Consider the following 13,817-nt stretch of genomic DNA (forward strand, 5'->3'; position numbering starts at 1 on the left):
ACCACCCATATGCAAGCCTCATGGTGCAGAAAGGATTTTGTCAATTCATCAAATGGGTTCATATTTGCAGTTCTTGACCAGTATAAGCAATTGAGTAACATGCTTGCTTTGGAATCACTAATACGCTTCGCATCGTGGGAGTTACCTTCAGGGTCTCATGGCCTCGTGAGCGCTGAAGCAAATTGTGCAAAAGAATAGTGTAGTGGTGGAACCCGTGACAGTAGCGTATTCGTGGCCTGAGGTATCACAAATGCTTCAGGAAGCTTTCTTGCAGTCTTCTCCTTCGAGGGAGAGCATCCTAGCATCATCAATATAACTACAGTTTTTCCACCAGGTTCTTCATTCATGATATAGCTTCAAGATCAGTACTTTAGTCGCTTCCTGAGACTCCTCTCTATGCCTACGGTGGGCATGGGAGTGGTTGGTTGTCTTCTTTCTATTGATATCGACCCGTCTGCTATATCAGACTGTCATCGAGCCATCCCCATTTCAATAGTTATTAATTTTGCCGAATAATAAGAGCATGGCATTCCATTTAACCCAAAACAGATCCATACTGCCAAACTGCCATCAATTTTGTTGATCATATCATCACCACATTTCTTCAACTTCCATTCCTGATGCCGATTCATGCTCAGTGCATGAAGCTTGACGACCACCCGCCGTTGAAGGTCGCGTTTGGCGTATTTTCTCCAGTATCACGGCTTACTCCTGTCGCTGTTCTACTCGTTTATCTCGTTGGCGTTCCAGATACGCTGTCAGCCAACAATCTCAATGCCTACGGCCACGGTCCGTCCGTAGTCTTCTGGATGCTTAACTGGGTCGGCATGGCATCGCTCGGGTTCCCATGCATGAATATGGCGATGATTCTAGAATTCCCATGGAGCTCGCTTTTCTTGACCTTCTGGGTTATCACCAACATCGCCACTGGTTCTGTGCTATCGATGTCGCCAATGGTTTCTATAGATGGGGGTATACATGGCAGTTGCACCGAAGTAAGTGATATTTCCGCTTTGTTGATTGTGAAGCTGATTCTAATAAAATATTGTAGGATCGAAAGAGATATGATACTAGATGCCAAAGTTGAGAATTGGTTGTGCATAACAAAACTATAGATGGTATATAGCATACTCCGTACACGATTTGTCATATTCCAAGGGCCCCAAATAATACACTGGTTTACCCGCTGCTGTGACCATCCAAACAACCACCAGTACCAGGCGCCATATCAAAGATATCCTGACGATAGCTTCCAGAAAGAGCTTCCACCTCTGTCCTAAGCATACAATCCAAATCAAGATTTACCTGCAAAGCCAGATCATGGGAAACAGGCACCATCCGATAAAGCCCGCTAGAAGTCTTCGACCGTTTCCGCGGAGTATACAATACCCCGTCAGCCCGCTGTGTCGGCTTATTGGACCCTGTCCGTAGATCCCATTGACGCTGTAAACCGAGTAGAAGATCTTTTGCTCTCTGGGCGCTTTTCCAAGAAAGAGTGAATTCATCCAAGGCTCTGAAACATGTCGTTAGATACAGTGAGATATTGCCTCGAGAGTAGGAGGGGTAATTCGAGACAGCGGCGAAAAGGAGGAAAAGAACGGCGGAGGATGTGATGGAGACTGCTTGTACGTTGATTCGGCGTAGCGTGTAGCGTGAATCATACATGTTGAGGATTTTGGAGATTGCGATCGCGGATTGGATGCACATTTCGCGCGCGTGTGTGTATCCGGGTCCTCTTGGTGGTTGCGGTTGTAGGTGGCTTTTAGATATCCATGGTCTGTGGGCGTAGATTATGTTCTGGTGGTATTGCATGCTTTGGTGCTATTAGATTGCGGGAAAGAGAAATATAGCAAGAAAGCAAGGTACGTACTGGAGAAGCAGCACATGCGGAAGGTATGGCGAGGTGTAGTCGTCAAGATTAATCTGTAAATTAAGCGGAAGGGTAGCTTTCCACTTGCGGAGCTCGGCGACAATTTTGGCATTGAGCTCTTGAAGAATCTCTTTCGAGATACTGGATGTACCGTATCTGTTTGAAATGTCAATCTGGGTAGGTCGTGATATCGGAAGAAGTTCGTTACAGGATATACCCGCATGGAGCCATCAGCTCACAGAGGGAAACTAGTTGTTGGCTGATTGCGTCTTTGCTGTCCAGCAAGCCAGAGTCGTGGCTGACAGAGGATGGCTCGTAGGGGGTCCATCGGCACTGCCCTCTGGGACCTGTACATTGTCGGGGCTTTCCAATGGTCACGTCCTCCATGCTGGTGCGAAAAGGCCTGCCTAGATGGAATCCTAATTGGCTACACAATAGTCAACCAACGACGTACTCAAAGTGCACGTAGGTGGGAAGGCGATGACAAACTGGTCAACAATGTATGCAGTCCAGAAGACAGTCCTGCGAAGTTCTGCATCACGCGTTGAGATGATTCCTGCGGACACATAGCTAGACATGTCAAGGTGCAAAGCAAGATCGAATGCCAACCTCAATGCCGATCCTTAAGCAGGAGGTAAGTCTGGAATGAAATCATTCAGTTTTCATGTTGGACTTACCGCTGTATAGCCACCCTCTCGCATTATTTCCGTTTCCAATCTCATGGCTACTCAGAATGACCATTGCTTGAATGGTTGCGACACAAGGGGAATCTAATTCCGTTTCAAGTATTGACTTCGCACGATCGCCAAAGAACTCAACAAGCGTTTTCGGGAAAGTGATAAAAGTTGGATGGTATCTAGATTCAAAAGCGCTACCAAGCGCACACCTTTTTGGAATTGTCAGGATGGATGCTCTGTATAGCATTGGCAATAGAAATGACTCACATTGCATTCCGCAGTGCCTCTGAGTAGTAAGGAGTTTCTTCCAGGTTGCCCCACTTTTCTTTTGCTTCTTCATAGATATCCCGATCAACGATATGGAATGACGGGTCCTGCCAGCTGAAATAAAGATTGAGAAGATGATCTTCTAGAGCCGTAGGAATATCTTCCTCCGATTCAGAATGATAGATGGGCTTTGGCTGATTGGCTTCATAATTATCTAAGAATGGCATTTCCGTCAAACAGAATGTGGATGTCGGGCCGTAAAAGCGTGTCTTTCCTCCAGGGCCAATTTTTAAGGTACCAACTCGGTCGGAGATTTCATCAACCAGGCCTTCAATGTCTGATGTGCTGGTCGGTTGCTTGAAAAGGGTAGAGCCACTTTCGGTATAAACAGGTTCGATGAATTCTACCTGGCCCGTTGGTGGCATAGCAAGTTCATCATTCGGCGAGGATCCCAAGAGGGGTTGTTGTTGTTGTTGTTGTTGTTGCATGTCGGATGCAGAGGGTGTAATGTGCGTACCGAAGTCTAGGTCAAAAATCCAGGAGTTGAGTATACTGCCTGGACTGTCTTCTGTCAAGACCGACTGATCACTTTCGAGCGCAACGATGGAAGAGTTATTATGTTGTGGAATTGACGACATGCCTGAAATGCCTGAATGTGGTAAACAGTGACCCTGCTCAGGTACAGGCAGACTGGTAGCATGTTGCTGGTCCAAGTTCCTGTCCCCGGATCCCTCTGAGATATCAAATGATGCTATAGTAGAAGCAGGTAAAGAATACTCACCATGCTTCACCATACTTGGAGGCTTCAGGGTTGCATTATTCGGAGGTGTTATTGGCCTGACTGCTTGCTCTGTCATTCCAAGGGTATCGAGAACTTTTTGCAGTGTAGCATCCATATCATCCGCCATTTTCGGGGGCTGAAGACCGTTTTCATGAATATATTGACACAATTGATCGACTCGGCAAGTCAGCAGCTCTATTGCGACGCGAAGAGGTAACCTTCATCATGGTGAAATCTTAGTCTCAAAATGGCCCCGTCATGATCGTAGGGTTAGTGTAAGTAATCTCACTTTCTCTTATCATAAACTTGATAGCGACATTCTTTGTTTTTGCTTGCGCAATGAGAGCAACATGGTACTTTGCCATCACACTGTTATCGTTTGATTTAATTTACCGAAGAGTAAAAGCTGTGGCAGGGAATACCTTTACTTTGCTCTCTCGACACGAGGCGCACGCCATGGTGGCATGTCGTCGCTTCACAGACTGTTTCATAGAGCTCATTATTTTGTTGTAACCTGTCAAGATGGAAACAGCGTGTGCATAACGTAAATGAAATCGAAAAATCCGGGGTATGCAGACTACCCCGTGATTGTGGAGTTCACCCATTCTGCAAATCCAATCGGTCATAATCCCGGCTCGGCCGCCCCAGCGTGGCAAAGACTTTCGGTGAATGGATTCCCGGGAAGTTTCTCTTTAGATTAAACTGCTTTCACACTTTTGCATCTCACCGGGCTAATATAAATCTAATATAAATTAAGTAGCCCGGCATTTGCTGGATTGACTTAGCCTAAACCCTAAGTAACAAGGAGTACATAGCTCTGCCAATTGTCCTTTCATTCCGATTTCTACATACCTCGGGTCTATTCCCCCGCTGAACTGGTATAGCTCAGGATTTTTGGAGCCAGGTACTCGTGATCAGTCTATTCGTAGCATTTAGATTCACATCGGACATCGAAATCCGAAATCTTTAGCTAAAGGTCCCACACCAGAACCCCGCCGGACAAGTGCGCTTCATTAAGTATATAGCCTTGACACCGTCCTCGCCGTTTCTATCCCCTCAAGCCATTGAGATACTTCCTTCGTCCTTGATTTTCTGTCTGCAATAATGGTCACCCAAAAACTGCGTGTCGGTATCGCAGGCCTTGGCCGAATGGGTACGCATCACCACCCTCGTGGGATTGGCAGTATATCTAATCATAAACAGGCAAGCGCCATGCGATCAACTTCCATGAGTTCACTGCTCGCGCAAACGTGGTGGCTGCGAGTACTCCTGATCACAACGAGCGTGAATGGGCAGCGGAGAACCTTCAAGGGGTGCAAATCTTCCAGGACTATGATGAAATGCTTGCAAAAGCTGATTTGGAAGCTGTCGTGATTGCGAGTATCACTGCCGTGCACGCAGAGCAAGCTCTGAAAGCAATCAAGAAAGGCCTTCATGTTCTTTGCGAGAAGCCATTGAGCATTGATATTGAAGTGGTATGTTGATTTGCCACTTATCCTTGTGAATATTTGATGTTGACATAATATGGAATAGGCCCAATCTGTGGTCTCCGCGTACGAGCAGTCCCTCAAAACGTACCCGCAGCAAATTGTGATGTGCGGCTTCTCTCGTCGTTTCGATGCGTCATATCGTGAAGCCCATGAAAAAGTGGAGAAGGGCGAATTGGGATCACCGGTACTTTTCCGATCTCAAACAGCAGATCTGCATGATTCATCTGGATTCTTCGTTGAGTACGCGAAGACAAGTGGTGGTATTTTCGTGGACTGTTCCATTCACGACATCGACCTCATGCTTTGGTTCCTGGGCGAGAACCGTGGGATCAAAAGCCTGCAGGCAGTTGGTGTTTGTGCCGTTCATCCAGGGCTAGAGGCAAGCAATGACCGGGACAATGCAATCGCGACTGTTGAGTTTGAAGGTGGAAAGATAGCGGCTTTGTACTGTTCGCGTATGATGGCCGCTGGACAAGAGGACACCTCGGAAATCATCTGCGAGAAAGGTTCTGTGAGGGTGAATATGCAAGTGAGAAAGAATCACGTCGAAATTCATGACTCACAGGGGGCCAGACGTGCGCTGCCACAACATTACTATGAGAGGTTCCGGGAAGCGTTCATCACCGAGGCTTACGAGTTCACGGCATGCTGCTTGGATAACATCCCACCTCCGATAAGCTTGCAAAGCTCCGTCAAAGCGGTTTCTATCGGGCAAGCGTTGCAGCAAAGTCTTATTAGCGGCGAGAAGATTTACTTTGACGGAAGAACCAGGAAAAACTAGATTGTACCTCTTCTTGTCCAATATAGACTTGACCTATGGATTTCATCAGGTGCACAGAGAGCACAGAAGAGTTCAGCTTTTTATCCGAGATAATTATGTCCTAGCGTAGAACCTCAAATTGCTTCATAATGTCGGTGTTTGAAAAGTTCAATCAGTCCATTGCCGAGAATCTTAGGTTGCAGGGTCGTCATAGACATCCTCAGTAGCATCTCGGGACTCCCTTGCCCTCGAGATGGCTTTTGTTGGTACGGTCAACAAATTGGAACTTGAATATTACTCAACGGTCAGGGCAGTGTTAAGGTCTCCGAACCGAGCGCCACTCATTGCGATATCGCCACTAGTACTTTTGCAGATCCACTGCTGCCCGCACTGATTATGATGCGCCTTTGAGGGTGCCTGCCAGGCATGTACTCTCACTGTGGGTGGCAGCCCAGTAACAAAGCCTAACCCTACAGCATGAGTAGTGCGTATCAGGGTGACAGAACGATACAACCGATAAAAATGCCCCAACAATAAGGACCTCGTATTCCGGTGCTATCCCCTATTGGGCCGCAACTGGGGCATATTCCCCACAGAAGTGGATAGGAGCCTATTTGATGCTGTATAGGCCAGTAGAATATGTTTCATTTCCCATCATGGCCACATTGCAGTCGCACAGGAATATAATTTCCGACGGCCCCTGCCGTACTTTGACATGCAAAAGCTTGGGGTAGTAGAGACAACCTTTTGAGTCAACTCACCATAAGATTTCATCACTTCGTCTTACCTAACAGACTACTGAATAGTCAATTGGGGCGTATTGAGAATTCCATGTGGTCCCAGAAGTTGATCTCTGCGTACTTGTAGTTTGCCAAATAGAGGTTAAGATGAAACGACCTCAGAAACAAATCTCTCCCCTCTAGCTCTTTTCCAATAGACGGGTGTTTTCTCGAAACTACAGAAACAACTCGTGAACATCGGGCAGTTACGGCTACTTTATCCTGTCTGATTGGTTTTCAAATGCTATATGAGAGCCAGAAACACCAGGGAGTGTTATCTATGAACAGTATACTGCCAAGAAAGATGATTGGTTCTAACGAGCGAACTAAAGGCACAAATGGGATGCCATGTTGGTCATTCCAGCGGCCACAATACTTTGTATCAATTTCATATACACATGAACACTCCAACCCTAGAAACAAGTCCATGGAGGGGACTATCACCATTTCAGAACCTTTGTTGGGAAATACTCATCAATGAGTTCAAGGTAGTAAGGCTAGAATCATGTTAGCAAACGCCTGTAGAAGGAGATATTATCTAGAAATGAAATCTCACCTTCAACTCTTCAACGTTTGGCACCTCATCACTTTTGGAGTACAAATCATAGGGATTGAAAGCCCGCACAGCTTCAAGCATCTTCTTATCATGCTCATTCATAAACTCATGATAGGCATTCTCGCGATGCCACGGATAAAACGAGTGGTACCGAATCATAGCGAGTCCCTCATCGGGAATGGTCGACTGATCCTTGACGATATGATAAAGGTATTCATCATGTCCCCAAGCGAGCATGACGTTATCAAGTCCACAGCCAGGAGAGTAGATGCCGAACTTGGTTCTGTAGATTTCATTCTCGAAATCCTCATTATTCTTGAAAGACTCAGTCCCGAAGATGATTCTATCATCGAACGCACAACCGACGGGGAAGGTGTCTCCCACAACATCCCATTGGCCCTGAGCACCGAAGAAGAAAAGGAGCTTGCCAAGATCATGGATCAACCCAACAAGTTGCATCCAGCGCGGCTTTCCTCTTTGCGGATAGCTTCAGCGGACTGGAGCAGGTGTGTCACTTGGGATTCTTGGGTGTCGGGGTCACATTCGTCAACGAATGTGTTCAATTTCTCCATTGCTTCCCAAACAGTCATGTGTGCGCGGGTTTTATTGTGGAAGTCATGACGGGCCTTCAAGTTGAAGGCCACAGTTTGCAGGGTGTGCTGCTGAGCATAGAAATTCTTGACTTGGTCGCAAGCATCGTTGAACTGGCGGAAAGTTGTCTTGTCCTTAGCTTTGTCAAATTCGGACTCATCGTACAGTTCCTTTGCAGCCTGCTTTGCGTTTGTCTTGAGGACATTGACGGCGTCGATATTGTCCGAAGTGGCTTCAATATTGGTTGAAGCTGAATGAAGGGCGGCGGATACCATCTTGAGAAGACTTGATTGCCAACAGAATATGGAACGAAGCTGGAGAGATAAGTGATGATTCAACGATAGAGCTCGCCTCGAACATTTCGCTGGATTTATAGGATCCATCATCCTTGAAAGTATAACAGGATGCGGAAAACGCTTTCCAGCAGCAACCATTTCAAGGTATTCTGAGTGGGTTTGAGAAGACTGCGTCATTTCTGACTTTCGGAAAATGCGATATAGTTCTGCGGTTGTGCTCACACCTCCGATGGAGACGGAGAATCGTGTCCGGGGAATAACAATCTCAATAGTTTCTGCTGACAAACGAATGAGAAATCCCAGGCCCGTGATTGAAATATCTGCAGCTCATCTCAATGACTATTATAGGACAACTCTACTCTGCGCATTAATGGGAAACCTCCAACGTGAGCAAAAGTGAAAGAACCTGTTTCATAATTTGCATTACCATACGTAGGAGAATACCTGTACCCTGTCAGATGAATATAACAAAATATTAGTCTTAATATTCACGTCTTATATGACTTCACTTTGAGAATCACGTAGTCGAAAGACCCGATAGTCTCGGTCTCATGTGGCGTGCGGAGAACGGAATCCGAATTCACCCCGCGTTCGCTCCTGTTATATATTGCATGAGCCTTTAACAAAAGCCCTGATTGCTTCTCCTATTTGGCCAGCCGAACTTTTGTCATTACTGCTGCCCAGACACCCACACCATGCTCTTGAATAAATTAGCTATCGCCAGCTTATCTCTGGGCCAACACCCTTCTCATCACCTGGACCACAAAATTCAGGCTGCGGCAGAAGCCGGATACGAAGGCATTGAAATTGTCTATTTCGAGTTGGAAGCGTTTTCTCAAGCTCTAAACATTTCGATTCTCGAGGGCGCTGAGAAGATCCGCGTGTTATGCCAAAACCTCAACTTGGACATTCTGTCTTTGGCACCTTTCGAGAATTACGAAGGAGACCGATCGCCTCTAAGTGACAGATTACAGAAGGCCAGGCATTGGATTGGTGTCGCTAGAGTCCTTCGCGCGTCATATTTGCAGATTCCGTCAAATTACAAACCAGACGCTATCGGCGACAAAGACGTGGTCATCAGTGAGCTAAAGCAGTTGGCTGATATCGGAAGCGCGGAGCAGCCGGTCGTATCAATTGCATATGAGTATCTGTCATGGGGTACACACTGTTCTACATGGGAAGTCGCTTTGCAATATGTCAATGATGTCGATCGACCAAACTTTGGTCTATGTTTAGACACTTTTCATGAAGCTACAAAGCTATGGGGTGACCTTTTCGCCGCGTCAGGTCGCTTCCCTGACTCCGATAAAGCCCTTCGCGAATCACTCAACCGCTTTGTTGCCGGTTGCCCCGTTGAGAAGATATTTTTTCTCCAGCTGTCTGATGGCGAAAGATTCGATCCTCCATTCTCCGAAGATCACCCGTGGTTTATCGAAGGGGAGGCGCCACAGTTTACTTGGTCCAAACATGCACGACCATTTCCTTTTGAGCACGACTATGGCGCCTATCTGCCTATCACCGAGATTTCCGAGGCTTGGATCCTTGCAATAGGTTTTGAAGGGTGGGTGTCGATGGAGATCTTTGACCGCGGTATGCGGGATAGCAGCAGTCAACCGGAGACTGCTGCAATGAGGGGAATTGAATCATGGAAGACTCTACGAAAAGAGCTTGAGACTGTATCAAAACATAGAATCGCACAAGAGCAATAGGTTCCGTGCAGTATCTATTCCTCGAGACCAAAGACTGCACACTGATAATCACAATCGTTCATGTGTACATAATTTCAATCTTCATTGTATAACCATTGAAGATATGAACTTGGAAAATCCCATACACTAGACAGCCACATACACAAACAACCTTCTTCAATACAAGTATACCTTCAGCTGGAGAAAGCTCTTCGACAAAAGGCTGTCCGCCACCGTCGGGTGTGTCATTTCTCCTTCGACTCATTCTCATAGTATCTCATGAAGCTGCGTAAACATACTATAAATTTTATCCACCATTTGGTAACATAAAAAAAGTGTGATACATTTGAGATCTAGTCGGTATTGAGCGGATAGATGGTAGCATGCTGTTTATTTCCAATATCTAGTTTTTGTCCAACTGTGGATATCTATCCCAAAGATTCGGTATGGTTTGTTCTCGCATAGCTCTTGAACTTAAGATCAAGATTTTTTGAGTACGAAAGAGAGTTGTCCTCTAACTTCTTCCCCGATTGAAAGAGCAGCAAGGGTGGTTCTTTGCGGTTTAGATCATACACACTGAGTCTGTTTGTACCAATCAAGTGCGTATTCAGGAATGATATGAGCGGGTGCCGGAGAAGCTTTTTTTGTTTCTGATACCTGTTCTCTAGATGGCTTCCCTACTAGGCATGAACTAAAAATATATATTTATAAAATGCATTTAAAGCGTAAGATTCAAGTGCGTATAGTAAAATAAAGACTGTTTAATGTCTAAATAAAAAGGTGATAAAAAGACGGTACTTTGGCAGGAACTTATAAAACCCTTGTAAGCTAAAGGACATTGCCGTCCTCTGTAAAAAACGATAACGGATTATTCTTCCAGAGATCTACATTGGCCAAGAAACTCCGAGAAACTACTATCGTTGACCTGTCGATTCCTTTGAACTTTTCTGGCAGCTTCTTGGGGGTTCATGATCCGGATGACGAATTAGTTTCTTTTGGCCTTTAGGGAGATAGAAGCCCATAAGCGTCGAAGAGACTTAACAAACTGATCGATTTAGTCTATATTGCCGGATTACATATGCTAAACATACCTCTGGTTCGGAAAGCACTGCGTGGATATTATCTTTTCGATTGTTCTCGGCGTCTGTGTAGGCTTTTTCGAGCGTGTCGAGGATCACTTTGCTCCCTTAGAGACCCATGGTATAGTAGACGAAGTGGAAAAGGGATCACGAACCTAGTTTTTGCTTTAACAGGAAGGGAAAGATTGTCATAGGGGCTGTTATATACTCTCCTTGTCGCCTTAGAGGATTGGTCGGGCTGTTACAGCTCACAGATACCGTAACTAGGATCCCCAGCCAATCATGTAGGATGCTAACGATAAATAGCGCCATCGCATTCAAGCAATAGGAATTAGCACTAGAATGACGACTTTGGTGAAAAATGGCGAGTATCCTGGTTTTATGATTGATACTACCTGTGTCACTTCTGTATGACTTGACTGCGGCATACCGTAAAAACAGGTTATTGTGGTGTCCCAGTGTCAACTCCGACTAGCAATGACTAAAGATCATCAGAACCTGTCGAGATCACGTGACCTGGTTGGTCACATGACCCTGGATGGTCCTGAGAGTAGTCAGATAGTCCCTGAGGGGTTGGAGCTTCTCTCCTTCCCCGTCCGTCTCTTAGTCAATAAAACCATCATTTATTGACCGTTTCTTTCCCCTGTCAAGAGAACCCCACCCAACGAAAGCTGGTTCGTGCATATGCTAAGAGACCGGTTGTTTCAGCTGAGGCGTTGTCAAAAGTACAATCTAGTGAGTCTATGATGATGTGATAGATTGTGCTTCGCCGACAAGAAGTGCTTTATATACGGCTGTCTCTCTCGACCCACTCTTCCGTTTCAGTCCCATATTGGTGACATCTTATTGGCTTTCTCTCCAGGCACTCTAGTCGTGGCCGACCCCCAGTCATAGTCGACCCCCCAGTCATGTTCGACGCCTCAGTCGCGCTCGACTCTTACAGTCGTGGTCGACCTCCTAATCGTGGCCTCACAACCTAGAAGGATGATGAGGGATAAGACGAGACGAAGGAAAATAATGCTAACCTTAAGTAGATGTTACGCAAGAATCATTTGATGAGCTTTTCAGGACGGAGCATTGTGTCGCGCTAGGGAAGAGGCTTACTGAGGAGGGCTTACTAGCGGGACCTTTGGATACCAAGAAGGTAAAGGAATTCGGGGGATTTCGGAGCCGATAGGACGAAAGAGAATAGATTTAGTAACAGACAAATAAATGATACACATGGTGGGAAGAGATGAATATTAGTTATTATACCTGTAATGCCGTCTCCAACCAAGCCCGAGTGAATTTCAAGGCATACTACCATTTAAGGCACTACCATCATATACCCGCAAACGTGATCGAGACATTATAAACAGTATGGTTAGTAGCAGATCGGTTGCTGTCAACGGCTATTACACTGTCGTCTTGGGACTGTTCAACCTCCATCTGGTTGAACCAATGCTGAGTGTTTCGAATTCATGGCTCAATTGTTTACAAAATGTTTACTTAACTACGAAGTAAACATAAATGGCACAAGAGATAGCCTCGGACAGAAAGCCGTAGATAACTAGTCCAGTTACTAATTAATTCCAAATTAAATGGTTCCAACACTGCATTCTGCATTTTTTTTACCTGCTTCTATCTCTCAGGCTATTACATGTAATAGTTCTTCGCATATTCATCATTCAGTACACAGCCCAACCACCGCTTGCATTAATTGTCTGCCCTGTAACCCACCTACTCTCCTTGCTTGCCAGCCACGCCACAATGTCCGCCACTTCCTCCGTAGTTCCGACACGATGCTCTATCGGCGTCGCCTTCTTCTGCGCCTCCACCAGCTCCTGCGGGATGTTATCCAGCATCTGAGATTGGACAGGCCCGGGGCTGACGGCGTTAACTGTCGTGCCATTGTGTCCGAGTTCGGCAGCCCAGCACCTCGTCAGCCCCTCGATCGCCGCTTTCGACGAACAGTATACAGAGAGGTTTGCGAACGCCGCCCGAGCGCCTACCGACGAGAGATTGATGATGCGGCCATTGGTCGTCAGGTAGGGCAAGACGGCCTGAGTCATGAGCAGCGTCCCGCGGACATTCACATCGTATACCGAGGCGAAATCCCTGGGTGTGATGTCGCCTAAGGACTTTGCAAGTTCCACACCTGCGTTGTTAACGAGGATATGGATCTTCTCCTCCTTCCCGTTTGCTCGGAGCCAGTTGATAGCCGTATCTACGATGGTACTCGGGGCCTGGAAGTCGCCGAGATCACCGCGGATGCAGAGGGCCATGGGATGGTGGCGGAGTGAGGTGATTCTCTCTGCGATACCTTGGGCTAAGTGTTCGCTGTTAGGAGCGGAGTATATGAGTATGACCTGGAGGTCTGTTAGGCTCGGATAGTAAATTGGGAAGATTCAAGATTGGAAAGAGCTTACATCTGCCCCGCGTCGTCCGAGTTCGATTGCAATTCCTGCGCCGATACCTCGAGAACCCCCTGTTACGATAGCTGTGCTACCCTGAAGAGGGAGATGAGAAGACTCGATGGTAGACATGACGGTTCAAGGACAGATAGTCAAAGAGGAATAGTTTTTGGGCCACTTTGGAATGACCGGTCGAAAGAGGTTTATGAAGAGTGGAAGCCAAACAGGTAACGCCGAATGATCGGATTTAGGATATAGCGGAACCAACCTTATTTTCGGCAATAATTTTAAATCCGACAATGTGTCTTTTTAACCTTTACGTGACTTTTGTAACGATGAATAGTTAGCATTTTCCTTCCGCAACATCGCGCGACTTGGGTGATTCTCACCCTGTCTATAGCACACTCACCCTTCTCACCCTCGGGCGCGCAATGCTAAAGCGGCTGTTACCCTAAACTCACCCAGGCGACATCAACCCGACTACTGGCCGCACATAAGCTGCACGCCGGAAGGAACGTAGCAAGGGTCTGCTCGCCTCACCGTCTTTATACTCCTTATACTCCTAGAGAGCCCAATGAATCCCGGAGGTG

General features: G+C 46.4%; 6 protein-coding genes across 6 annotated transcripts; 3 read left to right on the forward strand and 3 right to left on the reverse strand.

The window, feature by feature from the left end:
* Positions 1–620: 620 nt before the first annotated feature.
* N7446_013820 (uncharacterized protein) lies at positions 621–1,068 on the forward strand (the record flags this gene model as incomplete). Its single annotated transcript, XM_058522560.1, has 2 exons — positions 621–972; positions 1,052–1,068. The coding sequence occupies 2 exons, from the start codon at positions 621–623 to the stop codon at positions 1,066–1,068; spliced, it is 369 nt and encodes a 122-aa protein (XP_058366037.1).
* A 111-nt stretch (positions 1,069–1,179) lies between these two features.
* Positions 1,180–3,722, reverse strand: N7446_013821 (fungal specific transcription factor domain-containing protein; the record flags this gene model as incomplete). Its single annotated transcript, XM_058522561.1, has 7 exons — positions 1,180–1,813; positions 1,871–2,026; positions 2,088–2,277; positions 2,325–2,492; positions 2,548–2,756; positions 2,815–3,547; positions 3,596–3,722. 7 exons carry the CDS (start codon positions 3,720–3,722, stop codon positions 1,180–1,182), a joined length of 2,217 nt encoding a protein of 738 aa, XP_058366038.1.
* Positions 3,723–4,699: 977 nt separating this feature from the next.
* N7446_013822 (uncharacterized protein) lies at positions 4,700–5,866 on the forward strand (the record flags this gene model as incomplete). Its single annotated transcript, XM_058522562.1, has 3 exons — positions 4,700–4,748; positions 4,799–5,070; positions 5,129–5,866. The coding sequence occupies 3 exons, from the start codon at positions 4,700–4,702 to the stop codon at positions 5,864–5,866; spliced, it is 1,059 nt and encodes a 352-aa protein (XP_058366039.1).
* Positions 5,867–7,064: 1,198 nt separating this feature from the next.
* Positions 7,065–8,046, reverse strand: N7446_013823 (uncharacterized protein; the record flags this gene model as incomplete). Its single annotated transcript, XM_058522563.1, is given in 3 exon segments — positions 7,065–7,121; positions 7,181–7,667; positions 7,679–8,046. 3 exon segments carry the CDS (start codon positions 8,044–8,046, stop codon positions 7,065–7,067), a joined length of 912 nt encoding a protein of 303 aa, XP_058366040.1.
* Positions 8,047–8,762: 716 nt separating this feature from the next.
* On the forward strand, positions 8,763–9,776 carry N7446_013824 (sugar phosphate isomerase/epimerase family protein; the record flags this gene model as incomplete). The annotated part of the gene is made up of 1 exon (XM_058522564.1): positions 8,763–9,776. The coding sequence occupies one exon, from the start codon at positions 8,763–8,765 to the stop codon at positions 9,774–9,776; it is 1,014 nt and encodes a 337-aa protein (XP_058366041.1).
* A 2,711-nt stretch (positions 9,777–12,487) lies between these two features.
* On the reverse strand, positions 12,488–13,400 carry N7446_013825 (SDR family NAD(P)-dependent oxidoreductase). Its single transcript, XM_058522565.1, has 2 exons — positions 13,243–13,400; positions 12,488–13,182 (listed from the first exon to the last, which is right to left on the reverse strand). The coding sequence occupies exons 1-2, from the start codon at positions 13,357–13,359 to the stop codon at positions 12,502–12,504; spliced, it is 798 nt and encodes a 265-aa protein (XP_058366042.1). The 5' UTR covers positions 13,360–13,400; the 3' UTR covers positions 12,488–12,501.
* Between the last annotated feature and the right edge of the window lie 417 nt (positions 13,401–13,817).

This window comes from Penicillium canescens, assembly GCF_028828765.1.
Source record: "Penicillium canescens strain IBT 15451 chromosome Unknown utg000011l_segment0_segment0, whole genome shotgun sequence".
NCBI lineage: Eukaryota > Fungi > Ascomycota > Eurotiomycetes > Eurotiales > Aspergillaceae > Penicillium > Penicillium canescens.